General features: G+C 35.8%; 1 protein-coding gene and 1 long non-coding RNA gene across 3 annotated transcripts in view; one reads left to right on the top strand and one right to left on the bottom strand.

The window, feature by feature from the left end:
* LOC145674483 (uncharacterized) overlaps positions 1-8,099 on the bottom strand; it is a 495,535-nt gene extending 487,436 nt beyond the window's left edge. The window contains exon 1 of the long non-coding RNA XR_014128954.1: positions 8,032-8,099. This is a non-coding gene — a long non-coding RNA (uncharacterized LOC145674483). The remainder of the gene's footprint in view (positions 1-8,031) is intronic.
* A 66-nt stretch (positions 8,100-8,165) lies between these two features.
* LOC145674481 (uncharacterized) lies at positions 8,166-19,042 on the top strand. Of its 2 annotated transcripts, none has more exons than XM_081744598.1 (2): positions 8,166-8,341; positions 15,449-19,042. In XM_081744598.1, the coding sequence occupies exons 1-2, from the start codon at positions 8,316-8,318 to the stop codon at positions 16,002-16,004; spliced, it is 582 nt and encodes a 193-aa protein (XP_081600724.1). In that variant the 5' UTR covers positions 8,166-8,315; the 3' UTR covers positions 16,005-19,042. The 2 variants fall into 2 exon arrangements, with proteins under 2 accessions (XP_081600724.1, XP_081600723.1); XM_081744597.1 differs by lacking the exon at positions 8,166-8,341 and adding an exon at positions 8,628-9,125.
* Positions 19,043-21,065: the final 2,023 nt, after the last annotated feature.

Below are 21,065 nucleotides of genomic sequence, written 5' to 3'. Positions count from 1 at the left end.
GACATTACAGGTATAGATTTTCTTCAAATCAGATAATATCTTCTGTGAGAACTATTGCCTCAAAGTTTCAAAATTTCACTGAAAATTATAAAAAATACCAAAATTGTTCATGAATTTGAGTTATGTTAAAGTAAACATTTTTTGGTTAAATACATGTCAGTTGCTTAGTAAACTGACATTCAAGTATAAAAATGCCAGTTATGTGCCCTTGGGGGGATAGGAGTGCCTCCTCTGGGGCCAGAAAAGGGGGCAAATTCAGTACATTTAAGCGGTTGTGCAGGTCCTCGCTCACCTGGTCATATAGCCTGTCCAAGCGTCCCAGAGTCTACCCTGTGGAGTTGGCTGCACCTAGGGCTCCTGCGCCAGCCCTACCCAACCAACCAACCATATATAGGGCCGGATAAACTAATCCAATTCGTCACTGTCAGGAAAAATTGTCACAAATTGGAACTTTGATTGCAATTAAGACACAGCTTGCCTAGAAAGTAAGGTTGACCTGATAATCCCGTTCCTAGCATCACTGCCCCATACTCGAGAGGCTGCTTCAGTGACTAATTTCACTGCCATCGTGTGGCATGGATAGATGGTGGAGGACTATTCTGGCACAGTGTTGTCAGAAAGTGAAAGTTTGCCCATGAGCTATTTGTTTGATACCGTCCTTAGAACTGGTGGTACAGTTATAGAAACATCAGTGCTTTCCCAAAAGAGCATTCCAGTGTAATGTTTCGCCTCAAAATTCAGTCTGGGAATGATGTTATATCTAATAGTGTTATGAAGATTCTCTGCTTCGTGTTTTCGAGCACTAAGAATCTTATGTAATACATCTTGTCGGACAGCAAGTAGACCATCAGTCATTATGGCGAAAAGAACATTCTCTGGGAGTGCGAGAGATGCATTCGTCTGAATGGATGAACTGATTACAGCCTGGTATTCATTTGGTAAGTATCTAGACCTGTGAATGTTCTCAAAGACGTGACAAGGACCATTAGCAATGAAAGACTTGAGATAAGTATCTCAAGTCTTTACTGAGTTTTCTGAGCTCTTCTGACTATGATGAGGTAAGTCACATTTTATTGGTTTGAATGACACCATTGGAAGCTTTTCACATTCAGATAGTTTTGAACCTATGGAACCTGTGTAAGAATAGGGGCTTGAATTAGCGCCAATATTCGTGAAGAGAGCTCGGAAAGGCAGTTCATTAAAATGCAAGAGACAAATAACCTGTTAGTTCCTTTAATTTTCGACGAATACCTCCCTTCCAACCAGTGTTAGTGTTTGTTCCATCACATCCAAGAACCTCAACTTCATCAAAGCCACCTTCGATTTGGTTCATGATATACTCGAAAATAGCCGTGATCTCGTCATGGCCAGAGCCAGAGGATGGTGTCACATCACCAACGTACTGAGAGTTAACTTCAGCCACAAGTGATAAGCGCTGTTCTCTAACGATGCCTGCGTGTGTTTTAGTGTCTTACCTTTGACCATCAAAGTATAGGCTTTTAATGGGTTCATCATTTCTAGAACTATCTTTTAAATTCCGAGCAACTTTAAGTTTCGTATGCCTTATGCCTTATTTTGCTCCTGTCCACAATAAGACCAGAGTTATGTTGCTAGATTGTTGAGAAGTTATAATTCCAGCCTTTAAAGCTGCCTGAAACACAGTTGATGTTATATGTGCCGCAGCCCTTTCGCTTACATTGTATCTCTGAGCAATCATAACAGTTTCAGTCAAATCTAGCTTCGGTTTAGATGTTCTGTCTCTGGGTTTGGTCTCTCCCTCAGAAGAGTTTTCCTCTGCTTTCTCTTCAAGGTCTGCTTCATTGTCACTGAAGTCATTTTCATGATACAATAAATATGATTGACTGTTTTAAAAAAGAAATACAGAATTTTCTGTAAAAATAGTGTTTAGCAAACTATAATCTGTAACGGCCAATTCATATAAGCTGAAGGCAACACTAACCAAATATAGCGCTTGAGAAATGGCGCCCAATTTGAAGCGTATCCGGTTCGTTCCTGATAGTGACGCTGAGTTACGCAGATCGGGACGGAAGGGCGTTGCAGTATTGTGAGGTGGAGGGGTGGGAGTGTCATGGTGAAAAATAACAATGCTCTGCTACCACTATGAACCACCAGTAGAAGGAAAAGGCAAGGACGAAAATAGTTGTAGGAACGCTTAATTGTACTGAATTTGCCCCCTTTGCTGGCCCCAGAGGAGGCACCCCTATCCCACCTCAGGGGCATATGACTGGCATTTTGAGACTTGAAGGTCAGTTTTCATAGCATCTGGCATATATAAATCCAAAACTATGTTTACTTTAACATAACTAAAAATAATGAACAATTTTGGTATTTTTTTGTAATTTTCAGTGAAACTTTGAGGCAATAGTTCTCACAGAAGATATTATCTGATTTGAAAAAAAAATCTATACCTATAATGTCCATGTGGGTGGGGCACTTTTGGCAGGTATTACATTTCGTTCCGAAAAAAAAAAAGTGGCAAAACGACCCACCCTAGTGCTTACTAAAGATACACATGGACTGCGTGTGCCTCGTTACTTTGCGCAAACGAACACAAGTAAGGGAAAAGCACCAGTAGTTGACACCCTTAAGGACGTTTTTTCTGAAATTCTTTAATTTCCTGAATATTTTGAAGTGGTATTTCCAAAATTCATTTTCCAAATCGAAGGTTGGGGTTTTCTTCTACTATGCACACCATTGAAATGCTAAAAAGGTCTCTTCATATATTTTATTTTATTTTAATTCAAAACTGTGTAAGTGAGTTAGTGGTTGACAGGCTGAATTTAAAATAATTTTAGTAATTGACTTTTTGGTTTTAGTAGTTGACATTCGTTTTTTCTTCCCTAAAAATAAAGTCAAACATGCAATTTTGTTGATACTTTTATGACAGTAAGCATAATGGCTTATAACAAAAGCACCTAGCCTAAAAGTAAAAAAAAATCAATTTTAAATCAACTTAAAAGAAATATCACCATTCGAACCTTTGTAATTATAATTAAAGACTTCAAGGTACGTTTAACTAGTAAGACACTCGATCGTTTCTGATTGAACTGTTAATGAGTTTCAAACCCTGCCCGCACTACATACAAGGGCAAGGGTTCGAAATTCATTATAAATTGAATGGAAAACTACTCGTGAAACATAGCAAACTTAAATATTGAAACACTGGCAGAGAACACTAAATATGAAAGAAATCCAACTCAGGAACACGAAAAATATTCCGGCTACTGCTAATGGATTTAGGTTCTGTGATGTGGCCAATAATGTCAGTCCATTCATATTGTAGTTCATCTGATTTTTCTGGCCGTTTCCACAGTCTACCACATTTCTTCATCGCAGATATAATTGCGTCACTTTCTGTGATTGTGATAAATTCTTCCTGTAAATAATTCTTCGTCGTAAGTGAATACAACAAATTCTCCGACATATCTATTCACAAGTCCCAAAGATAAAGTACTCGCGTTCATTTCTTCTGAGCTGTCTTCGCCATCTTCATTCAGTACACTTGAGGATTCCTTATATATCACTTCTTCATCTGTCTCTGAATCCGAAGTATCTGTATTGTTATTTCCAGCAATTGAAAATGAACAAAGTTCTTTACTGTTTTGCTTTTTTCCAGCTCTTCTCCCTTTAGAGCTCTGATTCGCTTTTCTTGCTTATTTCATTCTTTCTCTTTCTTCTTTTTTCTCATCCTTGCTGCAGCTCTTTCTTTCTTTAATCTATCTTGTTCTTCCTTTTTCTTCAATTTACTTTCGTCATAATCTTGCCATTGCTTAGAAGTAATCACACTCGGTATTTTTTTCTTTCCTTTTCCTTTTCTTATCGTCTTGATTTCTCTCGGGACAGAATAGTGACCTCTTAAATGGACTTGGAATAACTGCAGACACATTTCTCTTCTGTGGTGTTTCTTCACAGTTGTGTGTTTGATCTTGTCTAACTTCCGTTTCTTTATCACTTTTCGTTTGATTTTCTCTTACTTCCATTTCTTTATCTCTTCCCGTTTTATGTTCACCAACTACTGTTTCTTTATCACTTCCCGTTCGATCTAATGTAACTTCCATATCTGTATCACTTACCGTTTGATCTTCTCTTACTTCCATTTCTTTTTCACTTCTCGTTTGATATTCTGTAGCCACCGTTTCTTTATTAGTTACCGTTCGACCTAATGTAACTTCCATTTCTATATCATTTGTCGTTTGATCTTCTCTTACTTAAGTTTCTTTACTATTTCGTCTTCCAACTTCATGAGCAGGAACTGACTCTTCACTTATTCTCACAATCAGGGTGCGAATTACCAGGGGGGATGAGGGGGATTTTCCCCCTCAATCATCTTTTGTTCCCCCCCCCAAAGAAGTCAGCTGAAGTATCCCCACCGGGGATGCTCGCTTTCCCCCTCAAACTATGCTTAGTATAACTCCAAATTTCACTGATTTTTGTTATTTCTTGTAAATTTAATCTTCTAGCTGTATTTCGAAATGATCGATGTAAACTGTTCAGTTTTGGTCATTTCTACTTACCACCTAATTACCCACTATTTTCAACGTTGTTTAGTAGAACTACATTATTATGACTACGGTTGTTACTTGCAACTGTACCTTCGTACCCTTCAGTTCGTCATCGTTTGTGAATTTGAATGTACTAATTGCGTATAACAAAGCCACATATAGATTTATAAATGTTCTTAGCGGTTGGCCAAGAAGAAGTAAACAAATAGCTTCTTCTACCATACTTGGCGAAGTTCGGGTATCATATTCATCCTCTATATTTGTATCGATTATCGTCTTATTTTAATTTTTGTTATAACATGTTATTTCATTTTCCAGTGTGCTCTTTGTTAGCACATGGTCTTCATTCCCTAGTAGGTTGTGTGTATGCAACTCAAAAGTTGCATTTAATTTGTGATAATTAGCATAGTAATCACTGCTTTTACAGTTTATGGAAATGAACTTTTGAAACTGTACTCAAAATCTGAGATATAGGTATTCTCTCGTAAGTATATGTTAACGTACACGCTGGGGGATACGCTCCTAGTGAGCAGACATGTTAATGAAGGTGGTTTTTAGGTGAATAAGCGAATAATTCAAGATTTGTTTCAGCATTTGTTAATACGACTGGTTCTCCGTGTCATTGTCCGTGTCTGTATAAGCATTTCAACTGGAGCGTTTTTTTTTTTTTTTTTTTTTAAGTTAACCCTTCATTTTTCCATCTTTTCGATGTACAGTTTGCTGTCCACGCAATTAATGTTGTCTGAAAAACTTCAGTGTAATGTTTTACTTTATTTGAATAACGTAGCCCATAGTGAATCAACTCATCTTCAACCTAACAGTAAATTAATTTTTAAGTGTTGACTTTCCGTGCCCATCACGGAATCGATATTTGGAGAAAAAAAGTCGTGGTGAGCACAGCTTTAGCGGGAAGTAGAAGCACAAGCTCGAAATTTGAATTGAGAGATTTTAAATATTTGGCCTTCGATTTGACCTTGATGTGAGAAATCGGGACCAGCAACAATCCATTTCTTATTTGATAGGCTAATATCTAGATTTTCTTTTAAAAAAAATGTCCGGTTTAACTGATAATTTTAGTGGTTTTCACAAGACTGAAGTAGGTTTCTTTCCGCAACCTGTATGTATTAATGCAAAGTGGAAGCTTTCAATATGAGTGGAAAAATTAACATATGCTTGTGATCATGGCTATCGCTCGAGCCAAATTATTAACTAAGTAAACCTTAGAGAGCTACGGGGACAAGAGTGAGTACAACATTAAAACACGTTCAGAAAGGTTTAGTGGGGTGTGTGTATGTCAGACAAAATATATGTGCATAGTTATTGCCGGTAGATTTATTAAATTAATAAATCTCTTATTATTACAGATGTCACACACACACACACACACACATATATATATACTATATATATATATATATATATATATATATATATATATATATATATATGGGGGGTAAGGCATTTATTGTCTCATTTTGAAATTTGAACCTTCAGACCATGTCCTTTGGCCTAATTTTATCCCCCCCAATATAGATTATCTAATTCGCACACTGCTCCCAATTGTTTCTTGTTTCTTCTTATGTTTTCCTGTAATTCTTTATCCGCGTTCATTTCTTCTACCGGAATATTAGATACTATTTTCTTCCACACTTCAAAGAGCGAGTAGTCTTCTTTAGGCCTCATCCATCCATTTTGCAAGGCTGATGAAAACTGTTCTATTTTCTTTTTCCCAATTAGATCTTCTTTCTTAGCGGTTAGTAAAGAAGAAACACTTAAGTTGCCTGAACATGTAGAAGTATTTTTGGGTTTCACAATTTCCACTGCATTTGGATTCCAAGGGTAAAGTCCAGAAGCTCTAAACCCATTTTGTAGAACAGTCGGAGAGACCGACTTTTCTAAAACCTCTTTCAACAAAGATGCAAAGTCTTTTCTTTTGAGAACAGTTTTTATTCGTGTGTTTTCTTCTCCATTCATGAACTTTATTCTTCCAAGATTCTTTTAAATCACGAAAAACAGAAACATCAAGTGGCTGAATAAGATGAGTAGCATTAGGGGCCAATGCAATTAGAATTATACCATTCCGCTCACAATATCTACTTCTGTTCAAAGAAAGATGCGATATGTGTCCATCAATGAACAGAATAACAGGAAGTTCTATTTCCTGAGTGATTAGCCATGGATGAGAAACCTTAGCCACAAATTCGAAAAAGAGTTCTCAGTCATCCATCCAGATTCAGATTTACCGATTCCCCTCTGCTTATCCACACTATTAACCACATCTTGAGGCAAAAGTTCATAAGGAAACACGACTAAGGGAGGCGCAAATATTCCAGATGCATTACCAGTAATTAGCACAGTCAAGCACTCCTTCTTATCACTGTTTACTCGCTGATAGACTTTCCTGTCACCTTTTTCAGCAAGAACTTTCTTACCTTTGGGGCTTAAAAAGAAAGCAGTCTCATCAGAATTAAACAGTCTGTTTGGGTCTTATAGAATGTGGTCATACTCATTTTCACTTAGATAAAATAATACTTCCGAAAACCAATTTAAAATCATTTCCTGAGTGACGGATGCTCGTGACACTGTTAAGTTTAGTGCGACTCTTTTTGCAATTGATGGATTACGTTTAACAAAGCTTTTGAATGTTCTAGTTTAAGGCAGAACGTGATTAACAGGTGAAACGTTTCAAAAAATACTTTTTATCCAAGTAGTCATACTTGCATTAACCCTTTGCCCTCTAAATACAGATGTATCAGGGAAAAAAGGAAAAGTGAAGGATGTATAAGGACATATCCGCTCAGAAATGTACTCAGCGACCTCAAACTCCTGACAAAATTTGGTTTAAAGTTTAAGGTGCTTAAGTTTAGTGCGTATTTTCAGCAGTGAGGCTATATGAGGCACGATGAAATAATTTAGTATCCCTGACTTTAACGGAAAATTTAAATTAAGTAAGCAGAAAATTCATCTATACTAACTGAACGTTATTCTAATATCATTTTACATCAGAAAAATATCTTTTGCCCGATAAGTTGCCATTCAAATGTAAGAATTAAGTATTCGAAACTCAGACAAAGAAAGAATGGGGGCGCTTCTCGAAAAAAAGTTTTTTTTTTCTGTTAATCCAATAATTGACATGCCCTGTTAACTAGTAATTGACACCCCTGTTAACTAGTAATTGACACCCCTGTCAACCACTAGATCCACGTAGATTCACACGCTGCCGATCCTAGGGCTGTCTTTTGAAGCAAAAGCAAGAATAATATTGTATTTACAGCAATATTATTATAATTCTGGTTTGTGCTATAAGTTGACAGGGGATGTCAATTACTAGTAAACATTATAAAAATTATAGTCAGTAGTTGACACCCACGACATACTTCAACAACTTCGTTGTAGGACAAAGATCTCTATTGAAAAACGTTAAGCACTTTTCAGAAAATAACAAAGAATAATTTTGAACCAGATAGAACCAAAAACACAAGAGTAAAATCTTAAGAGAAATACTCACCTGCTAAACAAACTCCTTTACAAAAGCTCACAACGCTCATCGAACGCACACAACCTTCGTTAGATCCTTCGCCATGTCTACCCACAATGCAGTACAGTCAATTAGCTTATTTGTTTTCACGATAGAGGGTAGGTAGTAGCCGTGTTGCTTCATAATTTTCAAACGATTCTGAGCACTGGTTACCTTATTATCTGAAAAGTTTCTCTAAAGTGTCAACTACTGGAGGGGGTGTCAACTACAGGTGCTTTTACCTTATATTATTTAAACAGGTTACGAAGTTTGGGATGTCCAGACCTTGTGAAACCAACAGGTACGTTTTTATGCAGCTGTGGATTTTCGTTGAAATGCTCTTAAAGTAAGTGTTCGCCCAGTATTTGTAAAGGGTGGTTAAGTTGCTTGATTTCCCTGTGAAAATTGGATAGTTGAAAATTTCTCACGCAAAGAGGATATTATCAACGTATTATTCACCATTGAAAAAAGTGACCACAACCAATAGTCAACCGTTGGCAAACACTTACTTGATTACTTGTGTACTATTCCGTAGTGAATTTACTGCGCATAGTGTAGAGTAGTTAACATTATGATTGAGGCAAGTATAGAATGATAATGCTATGATTTCATGATAGAATTAAATGTGTTCTTAATATCATCTTCGACTTACTACAGAATCATCAGTCTATTCAACACTCAACACTCCGTGAAATTGTGATGATATTAAGGGAAGATATGTGTACGCTAATGAACAAAGACCAGAAGTGCTTGAAATCAACAGTGTGTGAAAAGCAACATCAACCTACTTGGAGTGACGTTGTTAAAAGTGCACGAACACAAACAGTATTAGAAATAATCCTCCGCTCCTAGTCAAGTCATCGCCTCAAGATTATTAGGAAGGACAGAGAAAACTAGTTTGTGTAGAGAAACTGTTCGGGAAACAAAAAGTTAATCCAGTGCCCGATAGAACAAATATTTGTATCAACAATAATATTGTACAGTAGTGCAAGGTGTAAACAATAAGTGGACTACAGTTAGATAAAATATCAATTAATGAATATGTTAATATCTCTGAACAGAAATTGCTTACCACCAGTAAGCAAGTAAGTACCCATAACAGATTTAGTGTATTAGATTCTGATGAGTTGAATGCATCAGATAAACATTCGGATACTACAACATTAACCAAATCTCAGTGCAAGGTGCAGAGGAACAGTTTAGGTAGGGACAAGGGAACTCAAAAGAACAACTTTAGGTTAAAATCCTGTATGGCTGGTAAAACTATTATTGGTAATAGTATACATGAGAACCCCCTGATCTGCGTTAAATCTGTGTTCTGTTACAACTTCTACATGTAATACCATAAATTTTCTACGTAGTGCAATAGTAAGAAGTATCCATGTGCTCAAGACATGCGATATGCGTTAACCCCCCCCCCCCCACACACACACACACATACTCCTAGATAAAGTACAAGGGCACTACACATGCAGATATAAAGTACAAATACGTTCTTTTTTATTTTCGTATCAGTCGATAAGTAAATAAAAGTCGCTTTGTTACCCCCTTTGTAAGTTCGTACATATTCAATGAATAATCCCTAAAAGTATGAGCGTCCTGCTCCTTCGGGAACTGATGCAGCTTCATGTATACTATATCCCTATTATTTGTAGCTAACAGTCATGTTCGTGGTGTAGATTCATGTTTAAATGAAGAGTTAACCAATGTAACTGGGTTTGTGAAACCAAATTGTAAGCTGAATGAGGTAGCAGCCTCGTATATTAAAAGTAGCAAAGAAATGAGTACAACGATACAATGGTAGTGGTTGGTGGTACTAATGATGTGGCAAGAAATGAAGCGGAAGATGTAACTAGAACATTACATGAAATCCTTCCGATGTTATTACATACAAATGTTATTGTAGTCACAATCAGTGCTTAAAGTGAGCCGGTATGAGCCGGTTATGCATCCGAAAGTTAGAAAATCGGCCGGTATGGCATACCGGTAAAAATAACATTTAAATTGCAATTTGCGCTTAGGAAAAAACAGATTTTACAAATAGAAATAAGTATGACGTTGACATTGAGTCAACAAATATGTTTGTACTGTCAAAGATTTCGTTTGTGCTGCTTCCTAAGATATAACAGTTCCATATCACCCTATTTAATGGCAAAATTTGTGCTCTTGAATTTTTCAACATTTGTGCGAGCAATTCCAAACATCCCCCTTCAAAAATTCCAACTACCGTATCGCCCGCCAAAAATGTTTAACATGGATCCACCCCTGGCATTGACTTTTTTTAAAAATTCAAAATTATTCTTTTCACAATGTCTGAACTTCTGTGTTTACAACTATAACAAAATTAGTGTTGACCACGACACGAGACGAGACCAGATGAAGCTTTTGAAAATAGAAATGAGACTGGAAAGAATCATTAAATATTAGATACTAGAGACGAGACGAAAGTGCCTACAAAGCCTTGAAAACGAGAAGAAAAAGTTATGGGCATATATGTTTTTTCTTTGTTTGTCTGTTTGAATCGACTTAAAAGCCACGTTGGATCACTATGTTATTGTATGAAGGTAACCAAGAAAGTTCTGTCGCTTTTTCACCCACCACCTTCGAACTTCGATATGTCATCTAAGACGTAGCTGGAAGATCAAAAATAGTCCCTGTCAGCATCGACGACTTTCTACAACGTTCTGGAAGGCCATGGATTCCATCGCGGTAGAATTTGGTGGGCCGTGAAGCGAAGAAGATATCAAGTTCATTTTCCATCTCTACTAGGGATTTAAACTGGCGTCCTCTAAGGTGATTGTCCAAGGAACGGAGCAGGAGATAATCGGACGGTGCAATATCATGAAACTATAGCGGATGCATTAGTGTTTCCCATCCAAGGCGTAGAATGGTATCCCGGGTCATCCTAGCCACGTGGGGCTTAGCGTTGTCCTGTAACAGGATAATCCCTTTGCAATTCTGAAGTGCTGGCTCCAGAGTGTTGACTTTTTCTTGAACACGGCTCAACTGCTGACAGTACAAAGTTGCATTGATGTTCTGACCGGCTGGTAGCAGTTCCCGGTGCACGAAGCTGCAAGCAGTCCACCAAACACACAGAAGGACCTTCTGGTGTAGTGATGGTTTCGGTTACTTTGGAACCGGTTCATGGGATGCTAATCAATGATGACGGTGACGTGGAGCTTCGTACAGGACCACTTCTCATCACATGTCAATACTCTGTCCACAAATGGCTCCTTCCTCAGTCGAGACATCAAAGAAACACAGGTGTCTGCTCGCGTTGCCTTCTGGCCCGGATTCAAATCATGTGGGACCCATCGACCCAACCAGTAGTGCTTCCCAAGTTGAAGGAGGTTCTGCCGAATGGTTTCTTCACTGACACTGAATTATAATCCCAGTTCCTCACATGTCTGGCCACTGTTCACCTCAATTGCTACGAGGGACCCTAGAAATAATATTCATTCTTATGGCTTTGAGGTTTATCAATATTGTCCCCTTCATTAATTTGTCATGTATGAAACGGGCCCAGGGTCGTAACTAACGACCCCGAAGACCTTGCTGTGCTGGAGGGCCCGCAGGTCCGGGGGCCCATAAAGGATAATAGAAACATCAAAAGAGGGGGCCTATGAATTAGAAAAACAACTTTTTCTACGGGAGCCCATATACTCGTGTTATTGCTATCTAAGCTACAACGCTGGGAAGACCCATGTTCACTGTGTCGTTACGCAAGTTCACGGTGTAACTGAACTGCCACAACCAGGTAGTATTTTGGATATACCCGCACCAACAGCTGACCTTCGCCTTATCTCCATTCGCATTCAACTCATGGTGTGACGGCGAATTGAACATAGACCTCCACAAAAAGCGACAGAACATACATGGTTACTTTTATAAATGCAATGTTTTAGTAAACGTACCATCCTCGTTCTTCCAAATTTAGATCACCGATATGTTCAAACAAAATCTTAGAAAAACAAAATTATTCTATAAATTTTATTTCTGTTAGGCTGATGATAGTGGGGAGTAAAACATTTACTACATTAGTCCTCTCTCTCTCTCTCTCTCTCTCTCTCTCTCTCTCTCTTTCTCTCTCTCTATTTCAATGTATCTCCCTTTTTTCTATGTATTCTTCACATAAAAAATGTGCAAAAATGTCAGGAGTAAGGATGGTATTTAGGGTTCTGTCTAAATTACTGCTCTAAGTGGTCATATTTGTTCCATACCGTCACCTCATCTGATGTCACTTTAAGCACTGGTCACAATACCCTTTCCCCATGATCTGAACAATCTGTTCTGGGTAAATTTAGCAGTAAGCGATACTAATGGTAAGATATTTAACTTATGTAAACGTTTCCATAATGTAAAAGTACTGGATATTCAGAATATTCCTAGAAGTTATCATACAAAACATGAGCTACATTTGAATGGTTCAGGGAAAGAGTATTTGTGTAGTAAGTTAAAGGAAATAACTGCAAATGTAACTGATAGTATACATTCCAATACAATTCCGCTTTCGTATGAAATAGATTATCTAACCAATGTGCAAAGTACTATAGACAATGTAGTACACATACATGCCGAAGATAATATAAACCGTTATGATGAAAGATTCGCCTATGTGGATACGATTTGTTTAATACAGAAGACAGATCATAGGGTAGATCACAAAGCTGAAGATTCTAATGACGTTTTAGTGCAAGGGCAAATTAGTAGTAATGTTAGTCATATGTATTATCCGGTAATAGAACTAACTGAAAAAACAAAGGTTGATACATATAAGAAACGCACTGTAAATAATAGCGAAATACAATGTTCAATACGGCAATCAAACAGAGATTGACATCCTCCTTCTAAACTCAGTAATGGTGATTTTTTCGTGTGTAACATTGCACAAATAGATGGTAAATATCAGAATCAAGGTGTCGAATTCAAACAAATTAAAACTTAATTTCAACACTAAAAATCAACGTAACACGTCAATATATGAGAATATAGATCAGCCTCCAAACAAATACAATAATAAACATCCTACTAACAAAAATAATACACTTACACTTTTCCATCAAAATACACAGGGTTTTAATACAGATAAACAACTCCAATTAGCAGTACATTACATGATTCTTACAGAGATGTTAATATTATATGTATAACAGAACATTGGCACAGGGATGATGAGATTGACTATATTGCAATTCCAAACTTTACCTGTGCAGCAAGATATTGTAGAACTAATTTGTCAAGAGGTGAAGCATGTATTTCTGTTAAGAATGAAATGAAAGTAAAAAAGTGTCTTAAGTTTGAAAAACTTAATGAAGAAAAGTTTGAATGTAGTACAATAGAGATACCTTTGCAAAAAATATGTATTATTTCTGTATATAGGACGCCCGATAGTAACACTGAAATATTTATCAATAACATAGATAAAATACTGGCGTATTTTCATATTAAAAATACATTCCAATTATAGTAGGTGATTTGAATGTAAATTTTCTAAATAAAAAACTCAATGAAAGCTTTGAATCTTTACTTCAAACATACAGTTTAAATCCCACAATTAAATTACTTACAAAAGTAACAAAAAAATCAGTACCTAGTATTGACCAGATTTTGCTAAATCCATTAGTCATGAATTATGATTCAGAAGTTATAAATACAGGGTTTTCAGATCATGAAGCACAAATTGTAATAGTGAACATTTTAAAACAAACACCTACAACATAGCGAAAAGGGTTGTTCAATACATATTAAATGTTTAATTAGATAATATATATCCATTCAAGATTGATGGTTTCAGGGTACAACTTGTTCCTTCGTCAGTGTGACTGGTATAATCTCGCTGCTAAACGAATTTCATGTTAAAGAAATTTTTATTGTGAATAATCAGTAGGCCAATTTGTATTTAAGTGAACTGTAGCAGAATGCAGGAAGTGTGTACCAGTCTCTTCTTTTCACTAAATATATGTGAAATTTTCCCGTCTATGTGATTTATTTAAAATAGGGAGAGAAATTTATATAATAATTTTCTCTGCCTATTTTAAATAAATCACATGCTTATCACGTTTCAAAAATTGCTTCAACGACTGATAAAAGTTTGACGAAACTTTCTTTCTACCCTCGAATTTCTAATGGCTTATTGGCGAATGCCAAAAGTTAAAAGTTTGACGAATGGCTACATACGAGATCCATTCAATAAATAACCGGAAAAGTTGTATAAAAAAGTACAAAACTTCGACAGCGTTTGTGATTGTTCGTTATTATTATTATTGTGTCCTAGAACGATTATCAGATGGGTCTGCCACGCCTGTCTCGCGAACGGGATGTTGGGAATCAGTGAAACAAGATGGCTGCACCCTTGCAAGTTAGCATCAACATTAGCACCAACGTGGGGAAACGGAGTGTCATTAAGATGTCTATTAGTTGAAGGGTTGAAACCAATGGAAATTTATCGTCGGATGGCAGTGCAATATGGTAAAAGTTGTTTCAGTCGAGCGCAAGTGTACGACTAGTGGGTAGATAAGTTCAAACGAGGTGTAACAAGTGTTGAAGATCCGCGACGCGCAGGACGCTCTGTGCAGTCACGGAGAACAACATTGCGAGAGTTGATACGGGAAAACAGAGTGAGTGATATTGCAGGAAAGATGAACATTAGTGTCGAATCAGCCCACCATATTATTCATGACGTACTGAAGGGAAATAAATGAGGGAGTTGTATGAACTTATACCTAAAAGAATTCGCTAGTAATAGAAAAGACATGATTCAACCAACAGAACAGGAGATCGACCTGGAAGTCTTCATTTGACAATGTAATAAATATTATATAATGTATTTAGTATCTTACATTCATTACCATATTTCATGTACATTTAATTTTTTGTAGAAGGTATTTTATATACACCAAATTTTCTGTGCCCCAATAATTCATGCACCAAAAATTCCTAAACCCCTTCTGGCTATATATTTTTCGAAACTTCTTCCTCTTGCACCGATAAAGGGTGTCACCTTCTTCGCGAGCATTGCTAACTATATTGGTTCTAAGCCAAATGGTTTCTTGTACCAAGAAAAGGGTTTTTAAAAAATAAATAAGGGAAATAGTGTACCTATTTAATTATATCGATGGAAATCATAAAGAAATTATTATTAATAATAATTATCAAATTAATTTTCTTAATTTTTTTAATGGAGAGCAAATAAATATATATTCTTCTGTTCTGTTCACAATGTGGCCTCAAAATATTATCCCTATTTTGATACCAAATTTGTCACAATTCAATAAACAATGCTAGTAGTCAAGAGCCAGTTCTTCCTGAAATAATTATAATAATAAAATAATTAAATGTAAGATAACTAATAGCGTTCCGTTTCATTGAAGTAAAGAAATATAATAATGATTATTTTCTTCTTTTCCAGATCAGGGGATAAACTAAATGACAAAAACAAATGTTCGCCTCTGGTGAACCCGTTCCGGGAAAACATCGAAGAACCGTCAACTAAGCTTCCGAACCATCTGACACCAGGTGCTCTGACGGTGAAGAATTCCGTGTTCTTCAATCCGTTCGTGGAGGCCGAAAATGCCAACAAGGCTATTCTAGAGAAACACGTGAAAATGACACCATCGAAAGAAGAGACCACCATGATAAATGGCAAACAGATCTGTTGGAATTACCGCAAAGGCCGATGTAGATTTGGCCACCGATGTAAGTACGCCCACGACTCGGATATCCAGCGCCTAGACCAAGAGGACGACGCATCGCTTAACAACCAAGTTGAACAGCCGACGATCCCAGGAGCACCTCCTCCTGATGACGACGCAGTGAACAAAATTTCTGCGGAAACGAAACAATCAAAGAAGAAACGGCCTGGTCTTGCTCAAGGACTTGTGCCTGGTAAAAAGGTAATTAAGATGTACAAAGAACAGCAAGTGAAGGATGCCCCCTGGTTAATAGTATCGAAAGCTAACAGGTAGAAAAAGGAATTTACCAAAGCAAGGAATGTTGGCCTATTATTTTATGATCCTTAAGTAATCTGTAACCATGTTCTTGTTCTTAGAAAGATTTTACCGAAATATTTACTGCCAGTGGCTCGTCGTTCCCTTTACAAATGGTTTTCTTCGATTATGTATGTTTCTACTTTGCATATTTCCATATGTATAATGATACATATGCATGTAAAAATAGAGTAATTGACCAGTAGCTTTGAAATAGTGCCTGTTCTTCATTATGTAGAACGAGTGTTTTGTTTATATTGCATCAGCAATAACTCGTGTCATCATTTACGTAACAATGTTGATATGGGACGTCGTTCCAGGTAGCATTAAGTGTCGGCGATCTGTTGTGTGTATATGTAAATGTATATGAACGCCTAATCAACTTTTTAAAAAGTAAAATGAAACTTTATATATAAAGTCTATCTTTTTTGTAGATACATGTGTGAAATATTTCTAAGTACAATATATTGTACATATTAAGTATATTGAGTTAGAATAGCATTATCTGAGGTTTAAATATCTCACCAAGAAATGAAATAAAATATTTAAGCCTATTTTATTGACTAATACAGCACAGATATTTATATTTGGTCACCAGTTCATTTATTTCATCTGTTTGTCTGTGTATGACACTAATCAAATACAAGAAACGATTGCCCTGTTGGCCTACAGGAGGAAAGATAAATCATGTAGCATTTATTCCTATCTAAAATATTGTTACCGCAACTGTCCGTCCTGTAAGATTAGAAATTCAGTTTATCATTTGGTCTGTCTATTAATTGTATCCACACACAATACATATACACATATATATATATAGTTGAAGCTGCAATTTTTTAAAAAAAATTTTTTTTTCCTTTTCAAGCAGAAGAGAGTCACTTTTTGCTATCAAAACTTATTGAAATTTTCGCAGAAACTCAAAAGATTTGTTCTCTCTCAAACTTTATTTATTTTTTTTTTTTAAATACAAAATAGCCAGCTGTTTTTTTTATTTCCAGACAAATAACCAAAGATTATTTTGCAGTATTTATTTTACGAATATAAAAAAAATGGGTTCATTACGAAGTTTCACCAAGAATGTACAAGCAGAAACAAAGAAGTTTTTTCAATTGATTCGGAAATGGAATGATAAGAAGCAGCTATTACAAATACTAAATTATTTAGTCTTTCTGTTTATGGAATTCATGAAGTAGGCCGTGGATTGCGAGAACAGATTCCTTTTAGCATTTTTCGAATTTTGTACAGCAAAGTGTATTTCTACTTGGTATTTCCTGAATTACGTGGGTCAGTCGAAAATCTAGTTGCACATATTTCGTAAAAACCCTTGGTATAAGGATATTTTGTTCAAACTTGATAGCAACATTGCGGACGTTTATCTGCAGCTCGTGACTTAACAGCATTGGTGTGGCAGTTGTAGTTTGCTTGCTAATCAGTTGTGAACATACCTCGGCAGCTGCAGGTGGCGTCCAGATTAGGAGAACGTGTAGTGATTCATTTTTTGTGGCAAAAAGGTGTAACTGCATAGAAATTTATTGGCAGGTGCACGAAGTGTATGGTGAAAATGCAGTATTGCGTCAGGCTATCGCGAAGTGCTGCAACATGTTTGAGAACAAATGTACATATATTTTTGCGCTTACCGTGAGGCAAGACCATTATAAACTTTAACAAATGCTGAGATCGTTTCTCGGTGAATGAACTGATTTTGCAACTTGTGATTTCCATGTTTTCAGTTCCGTAGAAGAAGAATTTTCAAAGTGATGACATCACTCGGATGAGAAGGTGAAAGCTGTAATCTCACAATGGTTGGAGTTGGACCGAAATTCTTTCTAGAAGAAGTGAAAGAACTTGAGTCACAACTCGACAGATGCTCAAATAAAGGAGCGATTACCTCGAAAAGTAGCTTTTCTATTAGTAGCTTCGGTGTACTAATAAAAGTGTTTTAAATGTCTGCATCTGTTTTATTTTCTCAAACAGTGCAACCAACTTTTTGACTGAACCACGTAGATATATATAAAAAATGTTGATTTGCTAAATTATCAGCTTAGAAAACCGTTTAATCTGTAATATGCTATTGGTACAAGGTTCGGTATTGAATCAGTAATTGAATTATTTACTGTCGTTGTGTATTTTTGCTACAATATTCCTCAAACACAAGTCATAGTTTATTATTACAAATGCTGCTCTGCCGTGAGAATAATATAAATGTATTTATTTGTGTATAGATTTATGAATATATTGTCAGTTACAGAAAAATCAAATTATAGTGATGTATATTTATATGAATTATTTTCTTATATGTATATTTTTTCTAATTCTTCGCTTAAATACGATAAATTTCAGTGGATGTATCTTCAGTTTAAAATATGAGGCCTAACGATTGATTTAACAAGGGGAAATATTGTTCTTCTACTTCAACGAAGAATTTTTTTTTTTTTTTAATCGTATATTCAGAACCACTTTAATTTTAAAAGAGGATTCTTCATTTTATGAATTACAAAATAGAAATATTTTATCAACAAAGTTGCCTTCAAAGGGTATGTTTTACCAACGACATAATTTACCAAAATTAATGTGAAGAGTACTTGTCTTTAGAAGTCTAATTCATTTACTATGCAAGTTTCCTTTCACTTTAATGAATGAAGTCTTAAAAGAAAAAGCATAATACAAGTAAAGTAATACCTGAGTACAAATACGACGAAAATTAGATGGATATTTTGTGAGTTTGTTCATAGTTGTAAGATAACACATACTCTATGGAAGATTGTTTGATCTGTGTTTCTGTTACCAGGGGTCTTTTGCTCCATATTAGAGCATATTATTTGGTTTAGCAACGTACGTTTATGACATTCTTGATACAGAAAACAGTAATGTAAGTTAAATTTGATGATGATGAAATAGGTATCAAAATAATAAACTTCAAGTAGACTATTCGCGTACGATTCGGTTGTTTTGTTACAAACTAAACATAGCTTGGTTTCAATAACCAGTCAAACCTGGTAGCATGATTTTTTTTTTTTTTTTTTTTAATAAATAATGGTCTTACAATGAGTAAATTCACAAAATATGGTTTTTGAAATTTTTGTAAGTCTCTTTCTTCTTTACATATTTTATGTAATAGTCTGATATAAATTTTTGTTCTTCTTTTTCCCAGTTGTAAATAACTGTATATAAGTGAAATAGATTTACCAGGTTCCGTGACTTTCTTGGTACTTCAGTTCATAATAAACATATTGAGTGCAATTGTACGTATAGATAAACAATTATTATTATTCATTGATAATGAATTATGCGCACAATTATGTATTGATCTTATTTATTAGTGAACTTGAGTAACTCCTACCTTACTGGAAATATATCTCGAGTCCGTGCATCTGATGGAGCAATATATATAAATTACTTACCAGAATAGCACTTCAGCTGAGGTTTCAACTGGTAGGAACGGTAAAATAGAGAAAAAAAAAAGTGTTAAAGGAAAGAGGAGTGACTGACTGACGAATGTCAGCTTCAGCGCCATATTGGATTTCAGAATCGAGAAGTTAACATTACGCTAACTGATGTCTCTTAGATACTGGTCTGCTCATTAATATTTCTTTGTACTTCTTCTCTTCCGGGTCTGACGAAGCGGTTCTCATAATTTTTGTTTTATTTGTGAGTGTATGTGTGTTGGGGGACATAAGTGAGTGAGTGAGTGAGTGTCTGAATTCTGGTAAGTAATTTGTGTTCCATCCCACTTCGGGGTTTCTTTGTTCCAGCTATGTGTATAGGCATAGACACACATACGTATTACATTTGTTAGATGTATGATCAGCGTGTTTGATGATACCAAAGAAATTGTTAAATATATATATATATATATCCTGTGTGCTTGATATTTTCTAATGTTAGATTAGAAGTGATATAACAACACCATTATATAAAAATCTTGTATTTAGTGCATGACTACTACTGTGAATGTCGAAAGTACATGTAAAGAGAGTATGAAATGGCTCTATTATAATGGTTTCATAACGAATTTGTGGACTTTGTTATGACTTGTACAGAAGGAAAAGTAGTTCATGCGCCAAGTAGGGTTCAGGTAAATTATTTTTAACTTTGTTTTTAAGTGCAGTCTCTGTTATGTTATCTTGTATGCCTTTATTACCTGCGAAAGCGGTATCATCGTATCTTAGTCGTCTTGTGGGGAACGCCGAGATCCTTGTGACTAAAGGGTTAGTGTTTTTGCTTTTTATTCGGACTGCTCGTGTTCGATTCCCAGTGGTCTCTTAACCCAGCTTAAAAGACCCAGATAGCACAGAAAAGTTTTTAAAAATGTTTAAAAATTTGCAGAGGCAAACTAAAAAGTTTGCAAAAAACTTGCATTTTCAAATGAGAAAATTTGCCGAAAGTTCAATGTAAATAACGAAGTTGACGCTGGCTGAGTTTGCAGCAAAGTTGCCTCAGAAAAGGAAAACATTTGCCAATACAAACGAAATGTTTGCGACTGCACAACAAGAAAGTTTGCCAGGACTTTGCTGCAGATATTTTGTGCAAATTTTCTTTGACAAAATTTCCGAAAATGAGCTGATAAATTTGGTGAAAATATTAAAAGGTTTGCAGCAACATTGCAGAAAGTGTTTTCACGATCGCAAGATCATGTTTGCTGCAAATTTATAAAGTAATATTAGGTGCAAATTTATAAGGTAATGTTTGTAGCAAATTTAGAAGGTATTGTTTGTTGCAAATTTGGTATAAGGCTAAAATATGTATCAAAATTCTGAAACTAGTGATCGAGGTATAAGTCAAAATATTAACTGCTTGCGATTTAATATTATTAAAACATAGGAAACACAATCTACCATTCCGGTTGCATTCATGGAGTAATCACCTGTGACGTTTAGAAGATATTTTTCATTGTTATTTCCAGGTTCTGCCTAAATGTAATCGGAATGAGACATTGTGTTTCGTATGCTTTAATAGTCTTTAAATCACAGGCAGTTTATATTCTGACTTGTACCTCACTAGTTTCAGAAGTTTTCTACATATCTTAATCAAAATGTGCAG

This window comes from Thermobia domestica, chromosome 17 (genome assembly GCF_964235325.1).
Source record: "Thermobia domestica chromosome 17, izTheDome1.hap1.1, whole genome shotgun sequence".
NCBI lineage: Eukaryota > Metazoa > Arthropoda > Insecta > Zygentoma > Lepismatidae > Thermobia > Thermobia domestica.
The sequence above is the reverse complement of the archived record's forward strand: the minus strand, read 5'-3'. Positions and strand labels throughout refer to the sequence as shown.